Below are 26539 nucleotides of genomic sequence, written 5' to 3' on the forward strand. Positions count from 1 at the left end.
GCAATGAATGGGTTGCAAGCTCTTCACAAGGCCCCTTGTCATGTTGGTGCTTGATTCCTCCAGGTCATGCTTCTTGACATTGACCACAGGCTTTCTGGTAGGCTTCCCAATGCACCAAGTATTTCATTTTGTGCACCTTCTGTGCCCTGTCTGATAAAAGTGCTCATGAGTCCTCTGTAGCAGAACCCATGTGTGATCTCTCTCACCACTGAGTTGGAATCTGTGCTATCCTTGCTCCCTGCCCTGGCTGTAAGCCACTTGTGCCTGGTGTCTCACCAAGTGCCGATCCCGCCTATATGTTTTTCTGTAACTTACATGCAGTGTCTGAGCTATGTAAAATCAAGTGACAGTGCTACATCATCTTGCCGTTCCTGCACTACCTGGCCAGGTTGCACCTTGGGTATCTGAAAGGAGAAAGGTAAAAGGTTAAGGTTGTAGTGCAGGAGGTGGAAAGTAAGAGGTGCATGCTTGCTCCATCGGAGGCTTGTAATTCAAAAGAGAGAGTAGGATGTTGGGGAAGAGGGATGAGAAGCAGGATTAGGTATGTGCATATCAGCATCTTTTATGTTTTCCAACTCACTGATGGATCCAGCCTCAGCAATGGCCATCCCAATAATGACCTCCTCTATGAGGTTAGAACATGCATGCGTACCTGTCCCGCTCTGTTTGCCTCCTGTTCCCTGCGGTTGTGCGCTCCTTGTCCTGCAAAAAAGAGGAAATGTTGTCAGTGAGTGTCCTTTAATCTGTTTGGATGATGTGGTTCTATAGATGGCAGTATGTGCAAACTATGAGATGTGAATATGAAGCTAAGTGTTTGAGGGTGCAGTGTAGTTTATGAATGTCAGGTATGAGTTCTGATTGATAGAGATTGTTGGTAGGTGAGTGAAGGGGGTTGTGGTGAATTGAGCAGTATATGAACCCTACGATGGTAGGATATGGCATTTGATGACGCATTCACTGGCTGTGGCCACTCATGTGAGATCTATGAATTTACTGCAGCACTGCATCCAATCCTTGGGTCATGGCTCCTTGCAAGGACCACCACAGTTATCTGCTCCCATTGCCTTCTGAGCATGAGTCTGGAAGGACTCCAGGCACTTTGCAGATACAGGACGTCTCTCCTCCTCTCCACTACCTTCACCAAGGCATCCAATGCTGCATCTGAAAACTTCGGAGCCCATTCTCTCCCATATTCTTCTGTCCAGCCAGAATGTACGTCCCCTTTAAGGGATGCAGATTAGTTTTAACTGTTACTAATTTCTCATGATATTGGGCCTCGGCTCAGGTGTCTAGCCAATCAACACTGCATTTAGTACTGACTGGAAGCTGAAATCATTTCAAATAAGCATGAAGATTTTGAGGACCATTGACTTTAGTCCACACGGAATCTAAACTAGGAAATGTGAACCAAATATTCTAATTTAATGTAAAATCATATACAGGGAGGGAAATGAAGATGATATTAAGGGAGAGGGAGATAAAAGGGACAAAGAAAAGTAAGGAAAAATAAAGGCCCAAACCTTTCGATATGGGGAGAGGCCTCAAACTCAATGTCGCTGATGCATGTCGGGACCCTGAGAAAGTTCTGACGTGTGCACATCCGCCGTATTTACACGGAAAATTTGAACCTCCGATTTACTGGATTTACCCCGCCCGGATTGCTCCATGATTCCAACGACACTGGAATCAGATGGCCAGAACTACGGAGACTGGGGCTGTTTGCGCTATACTTACCCCGTTTTTACGCAGATTTGCTTAGAGCTTTTCATAGCAGGTATAAAGCCAGGGTAACTCCAAGTAAATCAACCGGACCATCAAAGCACTCCAGCGCCCATAGCAAATGTTCCCTTCCTGGCAAATGTTCACCTCCCACCTGGCAATGTTAATCCCCACCCCACCGTCCCATCCCACCAATGTTCACCACCACAACCGAGCAACCCCCGCCGCATCCCAGCAAGGTTCATCACTCCCTCCCAACAATGCACACCCCTCTGTCACTTCCCCCCACCTCCCCCTAACACCCCCCCCCCACCACCACCCCAGTTAGTGCACACCCCCAGCCCAATTTTGGACAGTGCTCAACTGCTCCTTTCTTTTCCCCCACCCCCATCCCACCACCAGTTTGAGCATTTTTATGGGGTGAGGGAGCTGAACATTGTTAGGAGTAAGAGAGGACAGTGAACCCGTGGGGCCTGGGGTAGGGAGTGAGCACTGTCGGGAGGTGAGGGAGGGGGTGAACTCTGGTGGGATTTGAGGGACGGGGTGAACGTTGTCAGGGGTCAGGAGGGGTTAGCATGATTAGTGGGGTGAGGCTATGCACTTTCAGAGATTGACAGCTCCCTTTAAATACAGTCTAAATCAATGAACTGAAGACAGAGCTTAAGAGGTGTACCTTCAGTTTATGATGAGAAAGGGGGCCATGGCAGTACTGGAATTAGGCTCAACAGTTTGCCTCCCGACTCTGTTTGACCATGCTGGAGCCGGCATCAGAAGATGCAAAGGCTCCTCTCCGACTCTGACCGGAAGACCTGGGCAATTATTTATATTTTTTGAATCTCCAACAATAATTAAAATCTGAAGGAAGAACACTTCACAATTGTAAAAGTAAATATTCAGTGCCAGAGAGATTGGCAATAATTACGATTTATCACGCCACTAAAACTGAATGGACAAACTGGCGTGTTTCGTTTTAATGGATAATTATTGGGTAAGTACAGCAACTCCATGCCCTACAAACATTTTAATTCCAGCCCCCTTGCAAGGTGCCAGTGTAGCGCAGTTTGTGGAAGAGCAGGGCAAATCAAACAGCAACTTCCTGCATTTAATTTAGCATGTGTGGATGCTGGAAGTTGCTATCCAACTTACTTCTTAATAACAGTGAGTGCTGATAGTCTCACTGTTATTCTTAATGCAAAGTCTGGGCCAATATGTTTCATATAATCAATTGATCCAGCACAGAAAGAGGCCATTCAACCCATCGCACCTGTGCCATCTCTTTTGTAGAGCAATCCAATGAGTTTCACTCCCTTGCTCTTTCCCCATTAACCTGTTTTACATTGGGTTATTTTGCCCAAGTATTTTTTTCTGCAAAGTCATTACTCAACAACACAACATCTGAAATTAAATGTGTTTATTTGAATAAATAGGAACTGCTATATGTTGATCGTATTACCTATGCTAGTTATTGGTTTACTGCATGTAGAAGAACAGCATTAGTGCTGTAATGTAAAATATAAACATTCAATGGTTCAAAATATAGAGTGCAACATCTTGTGCAAGTATAGACCTATTCATCCATGGAGGAAAATTTCCTGTGCCCCATATAATGTTTTTTTTTGCATAGATACATGAGGAAGTCTCTCCCCATTATTTAAAATACTCATTTACTAATTTTGTTTCCCATTTTGGGGAAACTATTTATACACATGATTGACAGTTGTCCTTTTCCTATAAGCAGAAGAAGCATTAAATCTTAGCCTTTAGCAAATTCTTTTCAGATATTTTATCCTAGTAGGAACCAGGATTAGTTAAGTGCCGGATTTCTGCTGAGTATCACGACCCTATTTTGTTTGGCAGGTCAACACTAATGGAGAATCCTGCCTAACCTTGTGGCCACAGCATTCCAGTATCTCACAAAGGATAGTATGAAGGGGAATTGGAGTAAAATGTACTGGGAAGGAACTTTCAACCTACCTTCTATTTTACTATCTTCCATTATTCATTCATAAGCAAACAAATCGATGCTAGTAGATTGCTTTCAGAATCCAACAAAATAATTCTTTTCAGTTCAATTTGTCTTCGAATGAATGTTTGAGTATTTTCAAATATAGCGCTTAAAACTTTTAGTAGTATTTGATTGCCCATACGTTTTGTCTAATTTTTTTCAAGTAAACCATATTTTTTCTTTAAATGAATGAGTTTCAGTGAAAAAACTTGTGTGTTAACTCTAAATCAATTTAAACAACAATTGTATATGACCCAGTCTCTGACACATTCTATTTGTGTACCATGAATAGCATAACATGGTGAAGTTCAGTAACCATACAAATTATTTTATAATTTGTGATTGCATGCATACTTTGAGGGGGATAAATTCAGTTGCATTGGGCTGCTTCAAGTAGGGCCAAGCACACTACAACAATTCCCTGGAGGCAAGTAGCGCCCTGGAGCGCTACCTCCGAGGCGTTCTCATTGATATCAATGAGCAACATTGCACAGGTTGCGGCCGTGGTGCTGCCTCCTCCTGGGAGTTGACGCAAGTCTGCATAGCGCCACTTTAAGTGGCACTATGGAAACAAATTTCTCCCCCTAAGTGTTTTCTAGCTACTGAAACATTACAAAAGGATTTGGTTTCTTTAAAGAAACGGCTTGGAACTGCAAGGTAATAATCACACTGGGTGGTCTATATGATATTATAAACAGCAAGCGGTTTATAACCATCATCTGAACTCTGAAATGAGCCTTGAAACCATTGCCACATATCTTTATATGCACATCTTTTCTAGTTATGTAGATGTTTATAAAATGATATTTATATGTGCGCATATCATGTCACACTTCAAGCATAGCACACTATCTAACTCAATTATCTATGTAACACATTTGAAAAATTATAATGAAACACAGTCATTTGAAATATGCAGAAAACCTCTCCACAAATACAACATACCAGACCTGTAAAGTCTTCAGGTTCTTAATTGTCCTGCTCATAAACAAAAGCCAGATTCCTCATCTCTAGAAATTAACCTCTGAATGGACAGACCCAATCTATTGGAATATTACAAACCAATACCACCAAACCATACAAAGCTGTCAGACCCTTGCCTTTACCCCTCCCACTGTTGATAGACTCCCAGAAATCATTCAGTCAGCCAAACCCCGCATCCCACCCCACAGTTCTGTCAAACCCCTTCACAGTTTTTAAAATTCAACATTTAAACATGGGCATCACTGCCAAGACTAGTATTTGTTTCCCATCCCTACTTGCGCTTTAGAAGCTGGTGGTGAAGAGTCTTCTTGAGTCTCTGAAGCCCATGTGGTGAAGGCCCTCTCAAATTTCTGTTGGGCAAGTTTCCAGGATTTCGATTCAGCAATGATGAAGAAACTGTGATATATGTTCAAATCAGGATGGTATTTGACTTGGAGGTAATGGTATTCCCATGCATCTGCTGCCTTGTCTTTCTGAGTTATGGATGGCATGAATTAGGGAAGTGCAGCCAAAGAAGCTTTGGCAAGTTGCTGTTTGCATCTTGTAGATAGGCACTAATCTCTGTCCAATTGCCCCACTCCCCAAGCCCCACTCAACAATGTGCTGTTTTGCCTTGTTGGGCTGGAAACCCATTGGATCCATGTTCCTGTCCAAATTCCAGCATGATCCCAATCTGGAATTTCTTCAAAAACGCATAATATTATTGTACAACTTCTGAATTTATGTATAGTTTAACCTGAATAATAGTTTGCCTAGAAACTAGGATGTCTATGATTGAAGAAAGGGTTTATCTAAGTCTTCATCTGTTTCTTTGTCTTGATTTGAGGATCTGGGAGTGAGACAATAACACGTGTTCATGAAGTATCACGCTTATTCGTAATGCCTATCAAGAGTTGGAGGATTCAAAACCAATCTGGGGATCAAAAGCAAGCAGTTCATATTCTACCTGCCTGGAATGTGTATAAGTCATTAAAACCTGTGTCCCTTTGCCTGTTGAGAAGGGCATGTGGCTTCATCAAAAAAAAATTGCTTAGTGAGGAAAAAAAACACTTGATAAGAGGTATGCGAAGTGGCCAGACTAGGCACAATTCCTGTAGCCTTGAGCTTAGACTTGATGCTTTAACTTGCGCTATTACTTACGCTATAACTATGCAATCCAGCTTTGCGTGATTTTCCAGCAATTTATCTGTAGGATTGTCTCTGTGCAAGTGGAAGAATTTCTGAATTTTTCAGATGAATTGGAAATAAGTTCCAGAATGGACTTTTCTGGTAAAAGTTTCACATTTGTTAAAAGAGAACAGCAGCCAGCGTAAGACAGCCAGCTTGAGAGCATGAAAGAAATATTCTTTATAAAAAGATATTTGAAATTTGAAACAATGATGATTTAAAGAAAGTGCATCCCTTTTTCTCAGTGTCTTTCCTGATGCTGCAAGTTTTTCAAAAGTAAGAGAAAACTGGAGTTGAGAGAAGCTTTTCAGCTGAACATTGCATAAATTCAAAAGCTAACTGCGGACAGCTATGTCTTGCTTCTACTTCCAAATCAAAAATAACGTAGATATTTCAGAAAGACAAGAGTAATTTTAGACATGTCCCGCTTTGTTCAAGTTTTCCAATTAAAAGAAATTCAAACAATTGCTGGCCATTTGTTTGGTCTAGCTGCAGTGGGCAAGGAGAAAAGCAAGAAATCTTATAAATATTTTTTGAGCATTAATGTTTCATGTGAAAGCCAAAGAAAAGGAATTTGTCCTGAAAAATATCATGGGCAGAAATTATGGGGCCAGTTTTTTCCCTTTCTGCTTTTGGCATGAACGGGGCAGAAGCAAGATGAAAACCACAAAAAGAATGGTGGGCCATGATCTAGGCGGCTAGTGCTCCTGACTGTCAGGTCTCATACCTCAGACATGCTATACTCAACTTGAATGACAGCTCAGCAACATCTACCAGTTTAAAAGGTGAACCAATCAAATTACTCAACATTTTTTTCTTATTTCTTTCATCTGCTAACCATGTATAAGTAGCAAATACAAACATAGCCTGTAAGCATAAATGATTTGCAAAAAAAAAAATCAACTTACCCATAACATTGTTTAACTCCTTTGGAAATTCGGTATTAAGTTTTTGACTTTAACTCTGAAACCCACTTTCTGGCAATGCCCATGGAAAGTATGCATTTTTTAAAAAAATCTCTTGATTGCAAGCCTGGATTCCTGCTTAATTAGTAAATCTCCTGGTGTGTTGCTCATGCGTAATCCATAGTCTAGGATAAGAACAGAAGAAATAGAAGCAGGAGTAGACCATACTGCCCCTCAAGCCTGCTCTCCCATTGAGTATGTTCATGGCTGATCTTCTACCTCAGCTCTATTCCCATCTGCTCCCCATATTCCTTGATTACCTGAAAGACCAAAAATCTGTCCACCTCATCTGGGTTTTGGAAATTTGGGTTAAGGGTTTGGGATTTGGTGGATTTGGGGTTGGGGGTGGTAGGGGGGGGTGGATTGCTGGTTAAAATCGCAAGAATTTGAAACCTGACCCTGACGCACCCTTGACCATTCCATTTCTGGTTTTAAAGAAGGCACGCTGGGTAGTGGGCAATGAAATTGCTCCCAAGAGGTGGGTCAGTCATTTAAATATGTTAATGAGGCTGCTTGCCTCCGCTTTTAGCAACATTAAGATTTAATGGGCAGAATTATTCCATTGGCGATTTGGGGGCGGGGCCAACTCGCCGATGCGAAAATGACGCGGGATGATGTCGGGGGGTTTCCTCCCGACGTCATCCCGCCCCACTTAAACATTCAGGAAGGCAGGCGGACAACACAATCAGCTCTCCACCCGCCGACCTGTCAATGGCCAATTGAGGCCATTGACAGGATAATCAAGCCAATTAAAGGCCCTGCCCGTCCAACGTTAAGGCTGGCGGGCAGGCCAGGAGCCCCAGCGGGCTTCTGAAAAAACATGAAACCTCATCCACTGGCGGGATGAGGTTTCATGTCTGTTTTAAAAAACTTTAATAAAGTTTATGTGATATTTATTAACATGTCCCATCTCGTGTGACATTGTCACATGAGGGGGACATGTTAATAATTTTTTTATTTTTCTATTTTTGAAGTTTATAAAACTTTCAGCGGTCTCCCTGAGACAGCACTTAGTCTCAGGGGGATGTGCGCTCTTTCGTGTGCATGCGCGAAAGAGCGCACTTTGACAGTTGGGGAATCCCTCCCCCCCCCTGCACAGGAAGCGCATAGCGCTTCCCATCGGGCGACACACTGGGCGGGCCTTAATTGGCCCGCCCACTCAAAATGTGGCCCATTTCAGCGGCTGCGATTGGCTGCCCGCCCGCCGGTGGGGCCCGCTCGCCCATCAAGGGCAAAATTCTGCCCAATGACTGCTCTGGGAAAGCTGGTCCGCAATGTCTTCCTCCCAGTGATATCACCAACTCTGCCCCTGTGATTACTTCAGCCCCTAATCCACAATCTCTCCCTTTCCAAACCACAAACTCACCCCTAACCCATAATCCTACACCTCCCTAGTGGTGTCTTCTTTCCTCAAACACTTCAATCCCTTGATTCACAGTCTCTGACCTCAACATGATCTCTGGGCATCCCATGATCGTCATCCCCACAGTGTTTTAACCTCCCCCTCCCCCCCAGCCCATTTTCCTGATGTCCACACTCCACAGCACTGCCAGGTGAACCCCAGCGCTAGTCTCTGAGGTACTTCAGGACCACCCTGCTACTTAATGAAAGCAGAGGGCCTTGCAGTGGCCTCCTCTCACTCCATTTTGTCTCTTCCTCAACGCTTAACTGCCAAAGGCCTTGATCTTGTCAGAGCCTTCAGTATTTGTGCTGAAGTATTTGGATTGTTCTTCCAGCTTTAATGTGGTGTTCCCTATTACAGCGCTGCAGCAGTGGTCCAGTTCACTTGGGGCCACTGGTTGGCTGCAACTTTGCAGCAATCCCTTCAGAAGCCTGCCATGAATGCTTAATGGCTTCCAATCCATAAATGGGACAGCGGTCAGGATGGCAGGTGTCAGTCATGCACCAACATTGTAGGGACAGAAAAGAAAATTTGGCCCATGGTATGTTGCTACAGCTACTACATTATTAAGTTCTTCATTTATATAAAATCTACCATGTACAGTGCCATTCCAGTGATCTCAAGAGTGTATATCTCTCTCATGCACAAGCACACTATTATGCCCATTTTATGTCAGTGGAAATGGGTAGGCATTGCTTCATTACAGAATAATATTCTCTCTAGTATTTATTTTGTGACTGCTTTAAAGACCATTTAATAAGATAAACTAGATTGCCACAAGACAGTCATTTTTGAAAATGTAATCTTTGTCAAGTAATGCATTATTTAACATTTTAAATACTCATTACAGCTCTGATGTGCTCCCTGATGGATGATGTTAATTAAAGGCAGAACATCAAAGAATTATTGTAAATCATTGATAATCCTAAACTCAAGAGTTGTACCACACTAGTTAACAAGTGATCCTTTGCTGTAGTGTATTTGGGTGATTACATTCAATGAAGTATGGGGTGTACCACAATATTTTCTACTAAGGTACCATGAAGGTTAGGAATTTTTATTTAAAATATAATCTTATTGTTTTGTGAAAGATTCTTTTATAATAATATGTAATACGTTGAAAGATATTCTGAAGTTTTACTTCTTTGCTCATTCTTAATTTTTAAATTTCCTTTTAACACACCACTTTAGAGACCTTGAGTTGCTGGATTGCATTTATTAGCATTACAGTTATTGTTCACTCATGTAGGGGGTGGGTGGTGGATGGGAGGGTGCCAAAAAGGATAGCCCACCCACCATATTCAAATAAGTAATCAAGGGTCAATTAGGCTTGTTATCAAGCCAATTGACCCTGCTAATACACTGCCCGTGCCACAAAACATTTGGTGTGGGCATCCGAGCGGGAGTGGGCAAAGTTCTTCGAAGGGCGGGAAGGAAGGAGGGGGCTCAATCTTCAGGGGCTGCCGTTTGCTGATCTGGGGTGGGGGGCACCCCTGCTTAAGATAGAATCCCCCCTCTTCCTTCCTTCCCACCTGCTGCCTTAAACTCACCCCCTCCCCCTGCCCCTCCCCCTTCCCTGGCCTGTCCATACCCTGAAATACCTGCTCCAGGAATCCATCGACCTTCTTTCTTCTCCTGCAGTCCTGGCGACAGCCACTGACGCACTCTTTGCCCTGTTAGGACTGATGGAGCAGTCAATCTGATTGGTTGGCAGCTCCAGAGGGCGGGACCTCCTCTCCAGTGAGGGGCAGAAACCCCACTGGGCCTCCATTTAGCCCCCCCGCTGCATTTTATGGCTGCATTTTATTCAGCCTAGTGGGTCAAGGTGGGAGATTACAAGCCCAAATAAGCTGTCTGGGGTGGGTCCATCCCAGGTCTCAGTAGCACTAAGAGGATGGTAAACTCCATTCCAAGAGTCGTCACATAGAGTAGCTGCACATCTCAGACCCTAGGCTTTCAGGTGGGATTTAGAAGTGATAGAATAGGACTGAGGAAAAATTGAAAATGTAATGGTGAATCTCACGTACTTCTCAGTCATAAAGTACCTGAACCCTTACATGGTTTTTGTTTTGAGAAATGTTATGAAGTTCATGATCTTCCCGTTGTATGCATATGTATGTACTGGAAGTGAAAAAATACATTTGTGTCTTGTTGCCTTTATGGAACTTCAGCTATTAATAATGAATGTAGGTTTGAATTACATGGAGCACCCTGGTTTTCACAAATGTTAATCATCTGATCAGATATTACTAATGAATTGTCCCACAGCTCTCTCTCAAAAATGGGCTGTGACTTGCTGTTTCCTTCTTATGTCTGAGTTCCATCCTCTGTCTCAGGGGATCAGTTTCTAATATGTTTCTTCTTCAGAAATATCAACTGGAGCTTTCAGTATTGAGATTGATAACTTTTTATTAGCTAAACACAAATGATATTAAGCTAAGTCAGGTAAAAGGAGTTGCGGTACATATCAGCCATGATCTAATTGAATGGTGGAGTGGACTTTACAGTGCTTACCAGCTTACTAACGTTCTTATTTCCTAAGAACATTAGTAAGCTGGAATATATAATAGGTTCAAAAAGTCGTTCTTGTTTGTGCATGTCCAGCTATATATGTATCCATATAGATGTAAAAATGAGTTTTTATATTTCATCATAAATAAATGTGTACTTAGGATGAAATCAGAAGAGAAAGGTGTCTTCCTTATTTTTTCTGCAAGGAGAATAGAATTGAGGAAGGGTCGACATGGGTGCACCATAAATAGCATTCAATTGGAAAGCAATATGAAGGAATGGTGTGACATACACATTAAAAGCAGCCCTCTGTGCTCTATTTTACTGAATGAAGAAGTACAAAGTTTGCACTCTAAGGACTACGATAACTACAGCAATTTCCCTGGTTCTTTGCTGTAACTTGTTTTGCAAGAGCAAAAGACCGGGCTATTTTTAACTCAATTGAAAAAAGTATACATTTTAGTGACATTTCTGACAGCTAATATAAAACAGCAGTATTTTAAAGAAACAAGTGGAATTTGCACCCAGTTCAAGAGAACATTTGTGCTGTTTATAATTGATAACATTTTGAATTGCTGAATGATATCCACACACTGATGCCTAAATTAAGTGGCACATAATATTTGATGAGCAAATCAGAAATTTAATAATTACTCCGGTGTAAAAAATAAATAGTGCCAGAACGATTAGAGGTATTGCCAAATAGGTGATACATTAAGGCAACTTGTCGGGTAGATGGTAGAAAACAGTAATGGGGAAATGGTGGTCTTCAAGAAAATGAGAAGCATTTAGCGCTTTCCAACCTCATATCATCACCATTAGCTTTGATAAGGAATTGATTACAGCTATCATGCATGTAATTCAGTTTGCATAATTGACCTCACATATAACACCAGAGTTTGTTTTCTATAAGTTTATATTACATGCAGTGTTGACTATTATTAGCTGGTTTACATTCGAGTTTGATAAGTGTTTGGAACAAGTTTTGTCAGAGGACCGATGGAGTGAGTGCCTTTCAGTGCATGCTGTAAATCCTAATGTTTAAATTTCATTAGCAAATTAAGAATCCAGGCATGCTGATGTGTCTAAAATAGATGGAACAAATGGTTTCTTAATGTAACTTGCCAAAGTTACATTAAGAAGAAAACATTGCTCACAGCTTTTGACTTGCTGAATTGTAGCTTCAACTCTGTAGAGAAAAACTGAATAACAATGGACTCCACAGCCTTAAAATCAATAATTTCATAGACATTGAACATATATGCGGCTTTCCCCCATCACATTTATTATTTTATGTAGCTTTCAACGCTAGTTCCTCCATATGTTTCTTATTTGCTTTAGTCAATGAATTTTGTTCTTGCTTAATCAGAAGGTTACAGGTTAATGTTTTATCATTAATCGCTGTAGGATAGAAGTCAGATGCTTTACAAAAATTATGAGGAATTCTCTTCAGCCACCAGCACAAAGTAGACTTTAAAACGATAAAATTAAGTTTGAGGTTGAATGTGCAAATCTGCATTTAGCTTTGAGACAATTGAGTGGTGGGTGCATTAACACTTGGCACTGTGTCTCTGTGTGAATTACAAAGGACAAAGATGGTATTCAGTATATCACAAAATAGAAAAGGAGAAAAATGATATATTTCTTCTTCACATAAACCAATAAATAAATTAGTAAGAATTAGTAATCAATATGAACTAATATTTGTTGGGTTGATTTTGGAGCGCATTCTCACACTATATCTATACCATAATCTGTGGAAACTCTTAAAATTAATAGTTTTTGTCATAAAATTGTTTGGATTAATAGCCACATAAACATTGATGATTGATAAAACTGCACTGTGTTTTATAGCTCATTATTAGCAAGTAACATTATGCCTTGTTGTTAAATGTGAACCAAAATTGTAATCTCCACGCTTACAAAATTAAAATAAAAATTGCTTGGATCAACTTGGCCTAGAATTTGTTTGATGCTGCATCATTTTAAGGGTGTGAAATGAGAACCAAAGCAGTCAGCTTAGCAGGCAGCATGCATGCACTCATTCCACTGCCTAGCACATTGGTAAAGGTAAAATAAAATACATTGAGAGCCCATGTCTGAAATGGGCATGGGGGGGCGGGGGCTGGATTTTCCCCTTGGAGACAGGAAATGGGAGCCAGGCCTGTTTTTGGGCCAGAAACCCACCTCTGATGGGAAAATGACTGAGTTTTGGATTTTGCTGAGACTGAGCCCCTAATGATAGGGAGATGGGTTTCCTGTCCAATTAGAGCTATTGGGGGCAGGAATGAGGGTGAGTTTCAGACACCCAAGGCAGCCATCATTGAGGCTGCTGGTTATCCTGAGAGCAAGGGTATGTGTCAAAGCCTTCCACTGCACCACAGGGACCCAAGATAGCACAGGTGGAGGTTTGGCCCCTATGAGAGAGAGGCAGGAGGTCCTCTTTCCAGAGAGTGGCAGGAGGAGGCCACCGACTCCGACTCCCTCTGGGAAATTTCAAAAAGTTGTGGTGGATGCGCCTTTAATAAGCCCACAATGAGTTTTGTTGGCCTGATAATAGGCGCAGGTCAGTTCTGAGGCCCACACTCTCCCTCGTTCTTTGGGAACATCAGGGAAGGTGGGGCAGAGGTGGACCTTTTTTTTGTTGACCTGCCTTCATTCTGGCCAAATTGGGGCTGGGGAAACCCATCCCTGGGTTTTTGAATATGCAAATAGAAGAGATGGTGGTATAGTGGTAATGTCACTGGACTAGTAATCCAGAGGCCAAGGCTAATGCTGTGCCGATTCGATTCAAATCCCACCATGGCTGCTAGTGGAATTTAAATTTGGTTAATCAAATCTGGTGTTCAGAGTCATGTCTCTCTGCTGCCAATTCTTCCCCCTCTCTTACCTCCTGCTCCTCCCCAATGAGTTGCGTCCTTCCAGGGCCTCACCATCCTCAAAGTCCTAGACTGTCAGGCAGGCCATGTTATGGAGAGCACAGCAGACCACCACTCCGACAAAGATCCTTGCAGGAGGGTATTGTAGGGCACCATGTGACCACACCAAATACTGAACCTAGTGCCTCTGAGCCTGCAATTTCCATTAGATGTGGTCCTAATGTGTTGTCCAGCATTGGTTGATGCTCCAGTGTGCAGCCACCTGTAAGATGCTGCAGAGATCTACACTGACAAGGACAAAAATGTCTGTGACCATCTGCCTAGAGAGTTGCGGTCACCTTGCCTCTGCCTTTAGATCCTGTGCTCAGGGTAGTGTTTCCTTCTCCTTCATGCTGCTTGTCCCTCCCCTCTGGTGTCCTGATGACCAGCGCTCTGCCCTACCTGTGTAGGCTGCTGCTCCTCATCTCCAATGGACTCAATTTCTGAGGGTGCAGAACCAATTTCCAGACTCAGCCTTCCTGGTGCTCAGGTGTAGAAAGCCTTGCCTACTGCTCCAATGCCCACTCAATGCCAGGTAGTTTACGACCCCTACAAATGGCAAAGTTCTTAATTCTGGCTCTTCCCCTGACCTGCGATAAACTGCTGCAACTTTAACTTCAAAGTGTTTAATCACTTAAAGTCTGGAAAGCAGTTTTACTTACCTTTTTAAACTCTTGCTGCCTCCATGACTTTCCCCAGGCATGGCCCTTGCTTCCATGCCGCTGATCTGACGCAGACAGCTGTTAAACTCCAACTCCCTCTGGGAAATTTCAATAAGTTGCGGTGGATGTACTTTTAATAAGCCCACAATGAGTTTTATTGGCCTGATAATAGACGCAGGTCAGTTCTGAGGTCCACAATCTCCCTCACCCTTGGGAATATCAGGGAAGGTGGGGCAGAGGTGGGCCTTTTTTTTTTGTTGACCTGCCTCCATTCTGGCCTAATCAGGGCTGGGGAAACACAGCCCTGGGTTTCTGAATATGCAAATAGAAGAGATGGTGGTATCGTGGTAATGTCACTGGACTAGTAATCCAGAGGCCAAGGCTAATGCTCTGCAGACACTATTCAAATCCCACCATGGCAGCTGGTGGAATTTAAATTTGGTTAATAAAATCTGGAATATAAAGCTAGTCTCAGTAATGGTGACCATGCCAACTATCATTGATTGTCGTAAAAATCCATCTGGTTCACAGGTGCCCTTTAGAGAAGGAAATCTGCTGTCCTTACCCAGTCTGGCCTACATGTGACTCCAGTCCCACAACAATGTACATGACTCTTAATTGCCCTCTGAAATGGCCTAGCAAGCCACAAGGTCTAAGGGCAATTAGGGATGAGCAACAAATGCTGGCCTTGATGTAACGTCCACATCCCATGAAAAAAATAAAGATAATTAGGGAACCTAATGCTTGTTTAAGACTTCCTTCCCAAAAATTGACTCAGGTGGCCACACAGTGGTCTTTTGAAAATTAATGACCCACTCACTCAAATATCTTGTCGTTTTTACTTGCGATAGTCAAAAACACATGGTCTTTATGCAGCCTAATCAGTGGTCCACATTGGAACTGTTGAACATGCCTCCAAAAACGTACCTTTGCTGAAAAATGCCTACTTGAATGTGGAGCCAGGTGGTGAGGAGTGTCCCTCGTAGCTCCACTGTGGTGCCAAATACATTGCTTTATCCCTCCGAATCACCTCCCATCCTCTTGATTACGTCACATCTCCCCATCCCGGGCTCTACTTGAGGGCTGCTGCTTGTAACGCAGCAACCCGAAACACAATGTTGCTTCCCCAGCAAGCTGTCTAGGGTTCCCAGTATGCATCCACAGCTTGCTGATCTCATATAAATGGGGCCCAATATCGGGTGCCTGTCAGATCTATCCATTCTGGCATGGTGATTGTTCCTGGCTAAAACCTAAAAGCAATGTTTCAGATGAACTAACAGGGGAGAATAATGGTTTCAAATGTAATTGGAAATCAGCCTGTGCCAAAGCTATAATGATGTGCATTATAATATATTGTTATATATATGTTTTATAGAAAACCATTTATTTTCTTTAGTATTACTAGCAGATTTCCCATGTCACAGCTCACAGTCAGGGAATGTGTTGTTTCATAATGATAGGATCATTACAATTTGTAGTGCACAATATATTATTTTGCTGTGAAAGTGGAACTATATATAACTTGGTAGCCCTTTAAGACCTAAAGTAAAAGTTATAGACCATGGCCTGCATAAAGTCCTGGCAATATGGTCATGCCCTAGTCACTGGTTTGTTGTGTTTTGAATATTGTGAGCTTGGCAGTTTGGAAAGGGCTATTGTTTCACTGATGGATGAAATCTTAAATCTAAACTCCCAAGATCTGTAAATATTTTCAGCTGGAGGTATGTGAAAATTAATTTGAACATTGATTTATGTGTCATAAACTCCATTAAGTGAGCATGAAGATGAACAGCTTATGCAATATTGCTTTAAGGCCACAAGGTCTAACTGATATGTCTTCTTGAAATCCATTAGAAGCTGTTTTATATTGTTGGGATTTTTTGTATTTTGGAAAGAAAACTTAACTATCTTCCTCTTTGTGTCATACTTGTATGTCAGAGAAACGTGTATTTGTGCTACATAAAAGATGACAAGGCTCATCTCAACCTCTGGATATAAATATATGTACAAAGGAGCAACTTTCCTAACTTGGTTCACTTGTATTTGAGGAATGGAGTTTTTGTTTCATTTCTTAAAAATAATTTTGACGAAGGATATAATTGCGCACTCGCATACGTACTATTACATAAGTATTTGTAGTCATTGTACTACGATATTTAGGAGAAGATGGTGGTGGGATTTCTCCATGATCCAGTCCTTCTGCTGATAGTGCTTGCTTGATGTGTGTAAGTTGAAGGGAATTCCAGGAGCAGCCAAGTATGCATCCAAGTCAGGATGGTGTGCAACTTGGAAAGACACTTGAAGGTGATGGTGTTACTATGAACATGCTGTGGGGTTAGCACATTCTGTTGAAAACATGCTTGTTGCATCCTGAGTATATAGTACAGTGACCATGTGCTACCATGTGGAGGAAATGGATATTGAATCCTGTTTCAGTGGCTCCAGTTATGCAGACAGGTATGGCCTGGATGGTATTGAATTTTTTTGGGCCTGGATTTTGGCTCCCAGGTTTCGAGGGCAAACACGACTCGGGAAAACATGCCCCGGCAGTTGGGATTTTCATTCTGGGGTGGCGGGTTTCTGGGAGCCAGGCTCACCACGCACGGTATGAGTGCAGAGACAGGCTGGGCTTAAGGTCTGCCTCTGTGTTCCAGCACCGTGTTCAAGGTTTTTTAAAAGAACAATAAAAAAAGGTCACCCTTCCAGCCCTCAACCCTCACCTCCCCCCTCAACCCCACACACTCCCCAAATCCCATCCATGCCAACCCTCTACCCACCCCCATGGCCCCTCATTCCCTTCATGCCAGCCTATGGCCCTCTAGCCACTTCAGTCCTTTATAGCCCATATGCCAACTCATGACAATCCATGCCCCCCACCAATCCCCCATTGGACTTACACCTACCATACCAACTCACCCAGTGTCCACCATAGGAAGACCTCAGGACCCATGCTGAGATTAAATAAAATAAAGTTATGTGACTATTGCAGAGTTTATTTAAAAAATACACTCATTCATAAAAACCCATTCACTACATTTACATTCCTTCAACTACATCTTTATGAAAACAAACGTTTCATTCATATGCTTCATCCCTTATAAAAACAAACATTAGAATTCATGGTCCCACTTCAAAGAGTCTATAACCATTTGGAACCGTCAATAAAACTGAAATGGTAGGCACCCTCCTGTGATAATGGAAGGTTGTGAAATCCCTTTGAAAATGGAATTAGAATAGTTAGGTACTTGTTTGACTGGCGCAGACTTGATGGGCCGAAGGGCCTTTTTCTGTGCTGTAGACCTCTATGACTCAGTCATGCAGCACTAATCCAGCCATGGTAACCCTCAGGCTTATATTAACAACAGTGAAATAGCAAGCAATGATTTTTTTTAAATAATCAAAACATTTTTATTTTCAAAGAATTACAGGGCAGGAGTTTTAAATGCCTTGACAACTTGACAGTCACCTTTGGCAGTTCATTTGACACTTTTGACAGTTTCCTTTGACAGTACTTTACAGTTACACTTTTTACGCACATACACACCTAATGTTAACAATCCCAAGGGGCACCTGACCTCCCCCAAATGGCCCCCAAAGGTATCCCTGGACCATATCCAAAGGGCTAACTTACCTCTCCGAAAGGGGACCCCACCTCTCCAAAGGACTTCAAAAAGTTCAGACTGCTCCTACCAGGTCTAAACTGCACACGTTGTGTTTCACATATCTAGGTCACCAAAATTAGACATGAGTGGAGGCAGCTGCTGATTTATATGGACAGCTGCTTCCTCAAACTGCACATGCCCAAATCCCAACTTGGGTCCGTTCCCACCCCTGCACAAATGGTAGGTGTTGTGTTCAGGGAGATGGGGGGTGGGGGGGTTCTTCCGGATTTCAGTCTCTTCCGCCATTTTCGCAATGACAGAGAGGCTCTCAGTTTTTTTTTTGTAGCTGCAACCTTCCATTCAAGCGTTGTGTATTCCATTACATTTTTGACTGGACTAACTGCTTAAGCCATGCTGTTCCGATGGATGTCCTTGCACAAATCTAGTATTGATTGTTCATTGAAATTGAAATGGGTAAGACCTGCTTGGCCCAAGAATTTCGCACAAGGACAACACGAGTCAGCAGTCATGTTATCACATTGCTTTTCTTTTATGTACTTTGCCAAAGTTTTTGTACCAAATTCAAACAGGTACAAGTCATTTTGTCACCAGGGAAACCTGGGTGATTTGTATAACAGTCAATCCACTTCCACTAGATTTCCACTCCTGTCTACAGCGAAAGTCGATTCCGGGACTCCTTTTTTGCTAAGGCATAATGCAAAAAACAGTATATTCAAAATGGAGGATTTGCAACTAATTTGCTTTATTTCACAAACATTGTGGTACCAGACAGATTTCCATTTTTAGTTGGAAAATATATGTTCTTTTTTACCTCATCAAATCTTGAAATTCTTAGTTCAACGTTAAGAATGCCCAGAAAGATTTTTCTCAATTTCTTTTACTATGACCTGCTTAAAACAGGCATTGAAATGTCACTCTTTGGCACATTAGCAAACAATGACCTTTATGCCGGTAATATAGTATCATCTGCCATTAAGTGCTTGTTCCTTAGAGAGATCCCATGACCTGTAAATGTAGGATCTTTTAGTTACTAATGTTGCTTTATGCAGATAGGTTTCTGCAGGCAATTTAAAATGATTGGTTACAGTAGCAGAGCCATCTCATTCTTCATTCATAATTTAAGTGTGGCATTGAGAAAAAGTACTGAAGCCACTTTCAACACAACAAGGGACTGCTTTCTTTTCTCCTTCGATCACTGAAAGCTTTGTTTTTAACACAAGTTAAAAAACCCCCTACCTGGGGGCTGTCAGGCCTCAGGGTGGGGGTGGGGGGGGAGGTGTCAGGCCTCGGGTTGGGTGAGACCTGTAGGGGCGTGGGGGAGGGTGTTGGGCCTGGCCAGGGCAGGGGGCGCGGAGCCATGCAGGTGGGAGGAATCTCGTGGTGGGGTGGGAGAGTCCCATGGGCTTGGGGGTGGGGGATAGCCAGAGGTTGTGGGGAGTCCCATGGTGGGGGGGGTCAGTCTGGGCCTGTGCAATAGTTACCCAGAAGTTAGAAGTGGTTTTAATTCTTCTAATTTTTTATGGGTAACTGTTGATGTAATCCAGTCGGAACCATCAGAAGTTTGCAATTTAAATCGCATTTTCGGATGGTTCCAAGTGTAGGGCAATTGCCCAGGGGAGGTTTGCCAGTGCGTCTTTGGGGTAATCCCACTCCGCCAATCTGATGCTGGGTTACTCGGAAATTATGGCCATTGATTTATACAACCAAAACATAGCCTACCAAATTTTGCTTGCATTATCTCCTCTCTGGTAACACTCTATACCCTTACAGTGAAGACAACAATCTACCTCTGGTAAAAGCAAAAATCCACCTCTGGTGCTTATGTAAACTTGGCTCAGTTACTGGCATTTTCACCTCTGAATCAGTAGGCCAAGCTGAATTACAGGAATGCTGCATAAGCCTCATTTCTATGTTAGCAGCTGAACTCCTGCCTATGAGCACAGCAGAAATCACAACGTGGCTGGTAGGAGCGTAATTTAGAGTAGCAAGAGGCTGCTGCCAGAGACCCGTAATTGGTGGGGAGGTGGGTGGTGCAGGGGGGAATGGGTGGTTAACGTTGGGGGAAAACAAACATTTCTTGTGGGGTTGGTTCCTGGGACACAAGGAAACCGTTTTTAAAAATTAAGTTTGCTCTGTGTTTCTCCGGTGACTCTGGCATTCACTGAGACTCGTGCAATTGTGAGTAAAAATTGTATCAGTGTGAGTGACATCTTTATTGTTTTTACGTATTTGAGGAGTGACTGGATATATATGGGGGTAACTAGTGGGTTAAACTGCACTGCAGAACTTGATTGGATAATCCAGACTGATACTTTGGTATTATAGTGAGTGAGTGCTGCTTTATCAGAGCTACCAGCTCTTTAGATGAGATGTTAAACTGAGGCTGATTCAGGTTGATATAAACAGCCCTCAAAGCACAATCCAAACAAGATTAGGGAATTCTCCCAACATTTATACCACATAACAAGCATACAAACATATAAATTATGAGCAGGAGTGGGCCACTCGGCCCCTTGAGCCTGCTCCACCATAGCTCCACTATAGTGAAGACCAATGCAAAATACTTGTTCATCTGGCATCTCCTTATTTTCCATTATTAAACCCCCAGACTCATTTTCTATAGCACCAACGCTCGCTTTGTTAACTCTTTTTTAAATACCTATAGAAACTCTTACTATCTGTCTTTATATTTCCAGCTAGCTTTCTCTCGTACTCTAATTTTTCCCTCCTTATTAATCTTTTAGTCACTCTTTGCTGTTTTTTATACTTATCCAATATTTTGACCTGCCACCCATCTTTGTGCAATTATATGTTTTTCCTTTAACTTTTTTTAGTTAACCACAGATCCTCCCCTCGGAATTTTTCTTTCTCGTTGGAATGTACCTATTCTGTGCATTCTTAAATATGCCCTTAAATGCCTGCCACTGCATCTCTCTTGATCTATCCCTTGGGCGGGATTTTCCGCACCAGCCCATCCCCATGATCTTCCGGTCCCGTCCCAAGTGAATGGACTTCTGGCTGGGGCGCTGCCTCGCCCGCAGCAGGTCCCACCTGCGACGGGGCCGGAAAATCCCGGCCCTTAACCTAAATTGCCAGTTCACTTTCACTAGCTCTTGCTTTCATGCCCTCATAGTCTTAGACCCACTTTATTAACACCATAAAAAATTACCTGGTCTGGTGCAAATTAACTTGCTTTGCTTGTTGATGTAGCAATTAGGATTCTGATTCAGAAAGTAATTTGTTGCTTGTGAAATGCTTTGAGCAATCATGAGGACATGCTTAGGAACTATTTATATGGAAATTCTTTCATTCTTACTATTGAATTCTTTTACCCAAGAGTGCAGATTAGACCAGTATTCAGTTTATTTTAAGACATTACACCATTTAAATGTGCTTTAAAATACCCCTCTTTTCAATCATAAGCGTATGGGAAACATACCCAACTGTATCTTAAGGGAAATTTTGTAATTTAAAACTTGCAAAATATTCATTGCTTAAATGATTGTCATGTTTAATTTAGTGCAGAAGAGTAGTGCAATATGTTATTGTACCAAAATACTATGCTGCAGGAAGAATAGAGAAGTCACCTATTACCTGGAAGGTGCAAGAATAGATGGGGTAAAGAAATAAAGGGATCTTGCAGTATAAATATGCCAATCACTAAAAGTTATACCAAAGGTTAGCAAGAGCTTAATAAAAGCAAAGCAAGCACTAGGCATTACTTGTAGAAATGAATTGAAAATTAGGGAAGTTAGGCTAAACTTGTATTGAATCTTGGTTAGATCACACAGTGTATTGCGTGCAGTTCTGGTCACCACATTATAAAAACAATATGAAGGCACTGGAGAGAGTGAAGAGAAGATTTACAAGGATGATACCAGAAACGCAAGGGCATACGCATCAGGTATGCATGAACAGGCTTTGTTCTTTCCTTTGAAAAAAGGAGGCTGAGGGGTGACCTAGTAGAGGTCTTTAAAATTATGAAAAGTTTTGATAGAGTAGATACAGAGAGAATGTTTCCATTTGCGAGCATGAGCATAACTAGAGGCCATCAATATAAGATAATCACCAAGAAATTCAATAGAAATCCAATAAAAGAAACTTCTTTACCCAAAAAGTGTTGGGAATGTGGAACTCACTACCACAGGGAGTGGCTGAAACAAATAGTATAGATGCTAAACAAGCATATGAGGTAGAAGAGAATAGAGGGTATGCTGATACATTAGGTGAGCAAAAATGGGAGGAAGCTTGAATGGAGCATAAATGTTGGAATGAACTGGTTGGGCCGAATGACCTGTTTCTGCACCGTATATCCAATGTAACCCTATGCAATCCTATGAATTGTGGGACAGGGGCGTTCTAAGGTACAACTTACTAATATTTTGGACAAAATGGTTTTGTACATGACAGAACTACTTTTGTTTTTACCTGATTTAAGATTTAAAGCATTAAAAATGGCATATATTAATTCTACTTTATAGAATCATACAGTGCAGAAGGAAGTCATTCAACCCATCATCCCTGTGTGGAGTGGACCTCCAAGTAGGGCACAATTACAATCATCTATTAGTAATTTTAGTTACATGCTGTAGCTTGATATTATCCCTAAGTGTACCATTTTTTTTTGTTATTGTCAGAGCTTTCAAAATCCAGACTAATTTGTGTAATTTATAAAGTTGAATATTATGAAGCTGAATTTAAGAAAAATTCAAAAAATCCCATTGACCTCCACATTCATGCCATCCATATAACAGTCCACCTTTGACCCCTCCAGATTGTGCCAGTGTGCACATTTGAAGAATGCAAGAAAAGATCCCTTCTTTTTTTCCCCTTCCTCCTCTTCCCAACTCCCAATAGTTTGCTTTCCTCCTACAGACATCCTAACTGGGATAAGTACAAGAGGAGCCTGAGTACAAGGGCACAAGTAAAGTACAAATAGCAGTCAATGCCAGGATCCAAACTCAGCGCTCCTTCTTCAAATGTACAACATATCCACTCATTCCAAACAATCAACTACAAAGCCCTAACCAAAGTATAATAATTTCTTACAGTATTGCTGCACTAGGTTAAAATGTAAAATAATATTTACTCGCTATTTCCGCTTGCGCTAATGTATTGTTGTGTTCTTATTTATAAGTATAGCCCTGGACATGGCAAAAAGAATAAACTCTCATAATATATAAAATGGGTTTGATGTGTCAGGAGATAATGCATTGCTTTTTTCTAAGACTTTTTTTTAAACATTCTATTTACTCCATAATATTTTCTGAATTAATGGTGTTACTGTGACTTGTGTGCTTCAATTATAAAAGAGTCAAAGTCTTTATAACACTTTTCTATGCATGCTGTTCTGTGTTTACAGTAGTTCCCTCAACATCAAATCATACACATGAGGCTGAAATACTTGCCAGACATTACAGAGTACAGTACTATACTCCTGAACAGTACAGAATCTTGGCAAGTGCTGGAAAAATGTGTCAAATTGATGCACATTTATTTTCATGCCATTTCAAAGATATTTGTTTTGAATACTCAGTTTGCATTAAAAATATGTTGCAGATATTACAATTGCTTTGTTATTTATGATCAATTGACAGTTTTTTATAAATATATTGTGGCTTTTAAAATATTTGAGTTCAGCATATATTCAATTTGAAAAAAATATGCACCTAGCACTTATGTTCATACTAAACTTGGTTTTGTCCAGAGCAGATCAGTCCAATTCCAATTCTGTTGTATTATGTATGAAATGCAGTGAATGGTTTCTGTTAATTTGTTAATGTACTTCACAGCTAAGTCAACTTTAACAAATTTGCCATGTATGCGCATGTTTATAAAAAGGGCACATATGTGGTAAATTTGGACACATTGGTTTGTTTTTAGTTTATAACTTTAAATGGTTAACATTTTCATCAACAACCATTTTTAGCCTTGAAGAAAATTCTTCAGAATTGCCATGAATTGATTGGTGATAAGAGACTGTTTCAGTAAAAAAAAGTACTCCTTAACTGGGCTCAGTGTCCCACAGCTGGAGAAGAGAAAAAAGAGTCAACAAAGCTTCCCACTCCTAATCTTGATTTAGTGACATAGCAGCATACAAAATTAACGAGCGGGAAAAGATTAATTGGTCCATTAAGCCTGCCCCACACAAGGACATGTTTAGTCATGATGCTCTAGCCACACAATGATGGACAGAGCATCAAGACTAGACACTATTCCTTACACCCCCTACCCCACAGCCATGAAATCTTCTAGGAGAGTCAAATAAAAAAGTGGAAAACAACCTCACTAGAAAATATCCTTGTGAACACTTGGTGAGGAACAAGATCATGGTCAACTATGATGCTGCCCAGTGGGCAACCAGCTTGTCAATACCTACAGCATAGGATTTTACATGAAGATTGAGCACTTTTGGAAATGTACAAGAAGCAAGGAGATTTTTTAAATGATAATAGGTTCTATTTCATGAAAAGGCAAATGGAAAAATATTCTTATCTCTAAAGTAAGAGATGTGCCTGAGAATAATCTGTAAGTGTTTTGTTTAAATTAAAGCTGTTCCAAAAAAATTGAGAAGCAAAATTTCATAGCACTTCATAAATTTATAGTTTGAATGTATACTGAAACTACAAGTTTAGAGAAAGAACGGATCCGCTGGCACATGAGGAAAGAATAAAGTTCTGCAGTACCCACCTTTCTACTTGGATAAATTCACAGAGCAACACATCTTAATATGAATACACGAATTAGGAACAGGAGTAGACCATTCGGCCCCTTGAGTGTGCTCCACTATTCAATAAGATCATTGCTGATCTGATTGTGGTCTCAATGCTAATTTCCTGCCTACTCCCGATAATCTTTGACTCACTTGTTAGTCAAGAATTTATGTACCGCTGCCTTAAAAATACTCAATGACCCTGCCTCCACTGCTCTCTGGGGAAGAGGGTTCCACATATTCACGACCCTCTGAGAGAAAAAAGTTTCTCCTCATCTCCATCTTAAATAGGAAACCCCTTATTTTAAAACTGTGTCCCCTAGTTCTAGTCTCTCCTACAAGGGGAAACATCTTCTTAGCATTCACTCTGTCAAGTTCCCCTCAGGACCTTATATGTTTCAGTAAGATCACCTCTCATTCTTCTAAACTCCAATGGTTACAGGCACAACCAGTCCAACATTTCCTCATAAAATAACTCCCTAATCCCAGAAATTAGTTGAGTGAACCTTCTCTGAACTGCTACTAATGCAATTATGTCCTTTCTTAAATAAGGAGACCAAAACTTTACACAGTACTCTGGATGTGATCTCATCAATGCCTTGTACAACTGTAGCAAAACATCCCTACTTTTATATTCCATTCCGCTTGCAGTGAAAGACAATATTCCACCTGCCTTCCTTGTCGTACCTGCATGATTTTTGTGATTCAGAACCCCCTGTATCTGAGTTCTGCAGCCTCTCTCCATTTAGATAATATGCTCCTTTTCTATGCTTCTTGTCAGTGTGGACAAGCTTACATTGTCCCACCTTATATTCCACCTATCAAACTTTTTTTCCCATTCACTTAACCTATCTATATCCTTTTACAGACTCCTTATGTCTTCTTCACAACTTACTCTCCTATCTATCTTTGCATCAAAAGCAAATTTAGCATTTGTATATTCAATTCATTCATCCAAGTCATTGATATAGATTGTAAATAGTTGAGGCCCCAGCAATGATCCCTGTGGCACTCCACTCGTTATATCTTGCCAGCCTGAAAATGACCCATTAATGCCTACTCTCTGCTTTCTGTTAGCTAACCAATCTTCTATCCATGTTAATATGTTACCCCTTACACCATAAGCTGTTATGGCTGTTCCAGTCAAGTTACAGACAGGAGCAGATCAGAAGGAAAGGCATAACTTGACCCAGACAGTATCATTTTCTACTTTAAATGTTGGAACCTGGTTCTTTGGCTGCTTTGTTTCTGGGCAGAACATTCCCTGAGCAATGTAAAAATGCATTTCACATTCTAATAAGTCTGGGGAAGTGTGCTTGGAGCTGTTCCTGTACAGTAATGGATTGTACTGTTTAGTATTATGTACTGCTGCTATAAAGTTTTAAGAAAGTGTTTAAAGGAGATCATGGTGAGCAATACAGTTACATAAAGGCATATGTTACGTGTGGATAATTCTTTTTCATTAGCTCTCTGAATACTCCATATGCATTTGATCAAAGCTGCAGTTATTCCATGAGATAAGTAACTGGTAGCGATTTACTCTTGCAGGTAAAGAAAACACAGCCAGATTCAGATGTTACAGAGCCTCAGAACGCCAGGTAATTGAATATTTCTATGTTTTTACATCTTTAATATAGGTAAGCAGTATAAAGATAAATAGCATTAGCATTTGCTGCGTAGTTGCTATTGCAGAGCATGTACTGCTTGAGAACTTGATCCACTGTTAAACTGAAATTCAGTGTTTTCTCATTAGTTAAACAATCAAAATAATGTTTGCAGATGAAACGTTTTAAAGCAAGGAAAATGGTAAAATGGGTATGTAATTTCTGTCAGGAGAATTCATGGAGTGATATGGTGATATCAGCAACTTC

The 26539-nt window shown here is 41.3% G+C and overlaps 1 protein-coding gene across 7 annotated transcripts in view; it reads left to right on the forward strand.

The window, feature by feature from the left end:
* Positions 1-26539, forward strand: part of eya4 (EYA transcriptional coactivator and phosphatase 4) — a 460934-nt gene that overhangs the window by 224157 nt on the left and 210238 nt on the right. For all 7 annotated transcript variants that reach the window (XM_078542404.1, XM_078542397.1, XM_078542398.1 and 4 more), the window contains one exon: positions 26217-26266. In XM_078542404.1, coding sequence (XP_078398530.1) covers positions 26217-26266 — 50 coding nt within the window. The remainder of the gene's footprint in view (positions 1-26216; positions 26267-26539) is intronic.

Source organism: Cetorhinus maximus, chromosome 5 (genome assembly GCF_964194155.1).
Source record: "Cetorhinus maximus chromosome 5, sCetMax3.hap1.1, whole genome shotgun sequence".
In the NCBI taxonomy this organism is placed as follows: domain Eukaryota; kingdom Metazoa; phylum Chordata; class Chondrichthyes; order Lamniformes; family Cetorhinidae; genus Cetorhinus; species Cetorhinus maximus.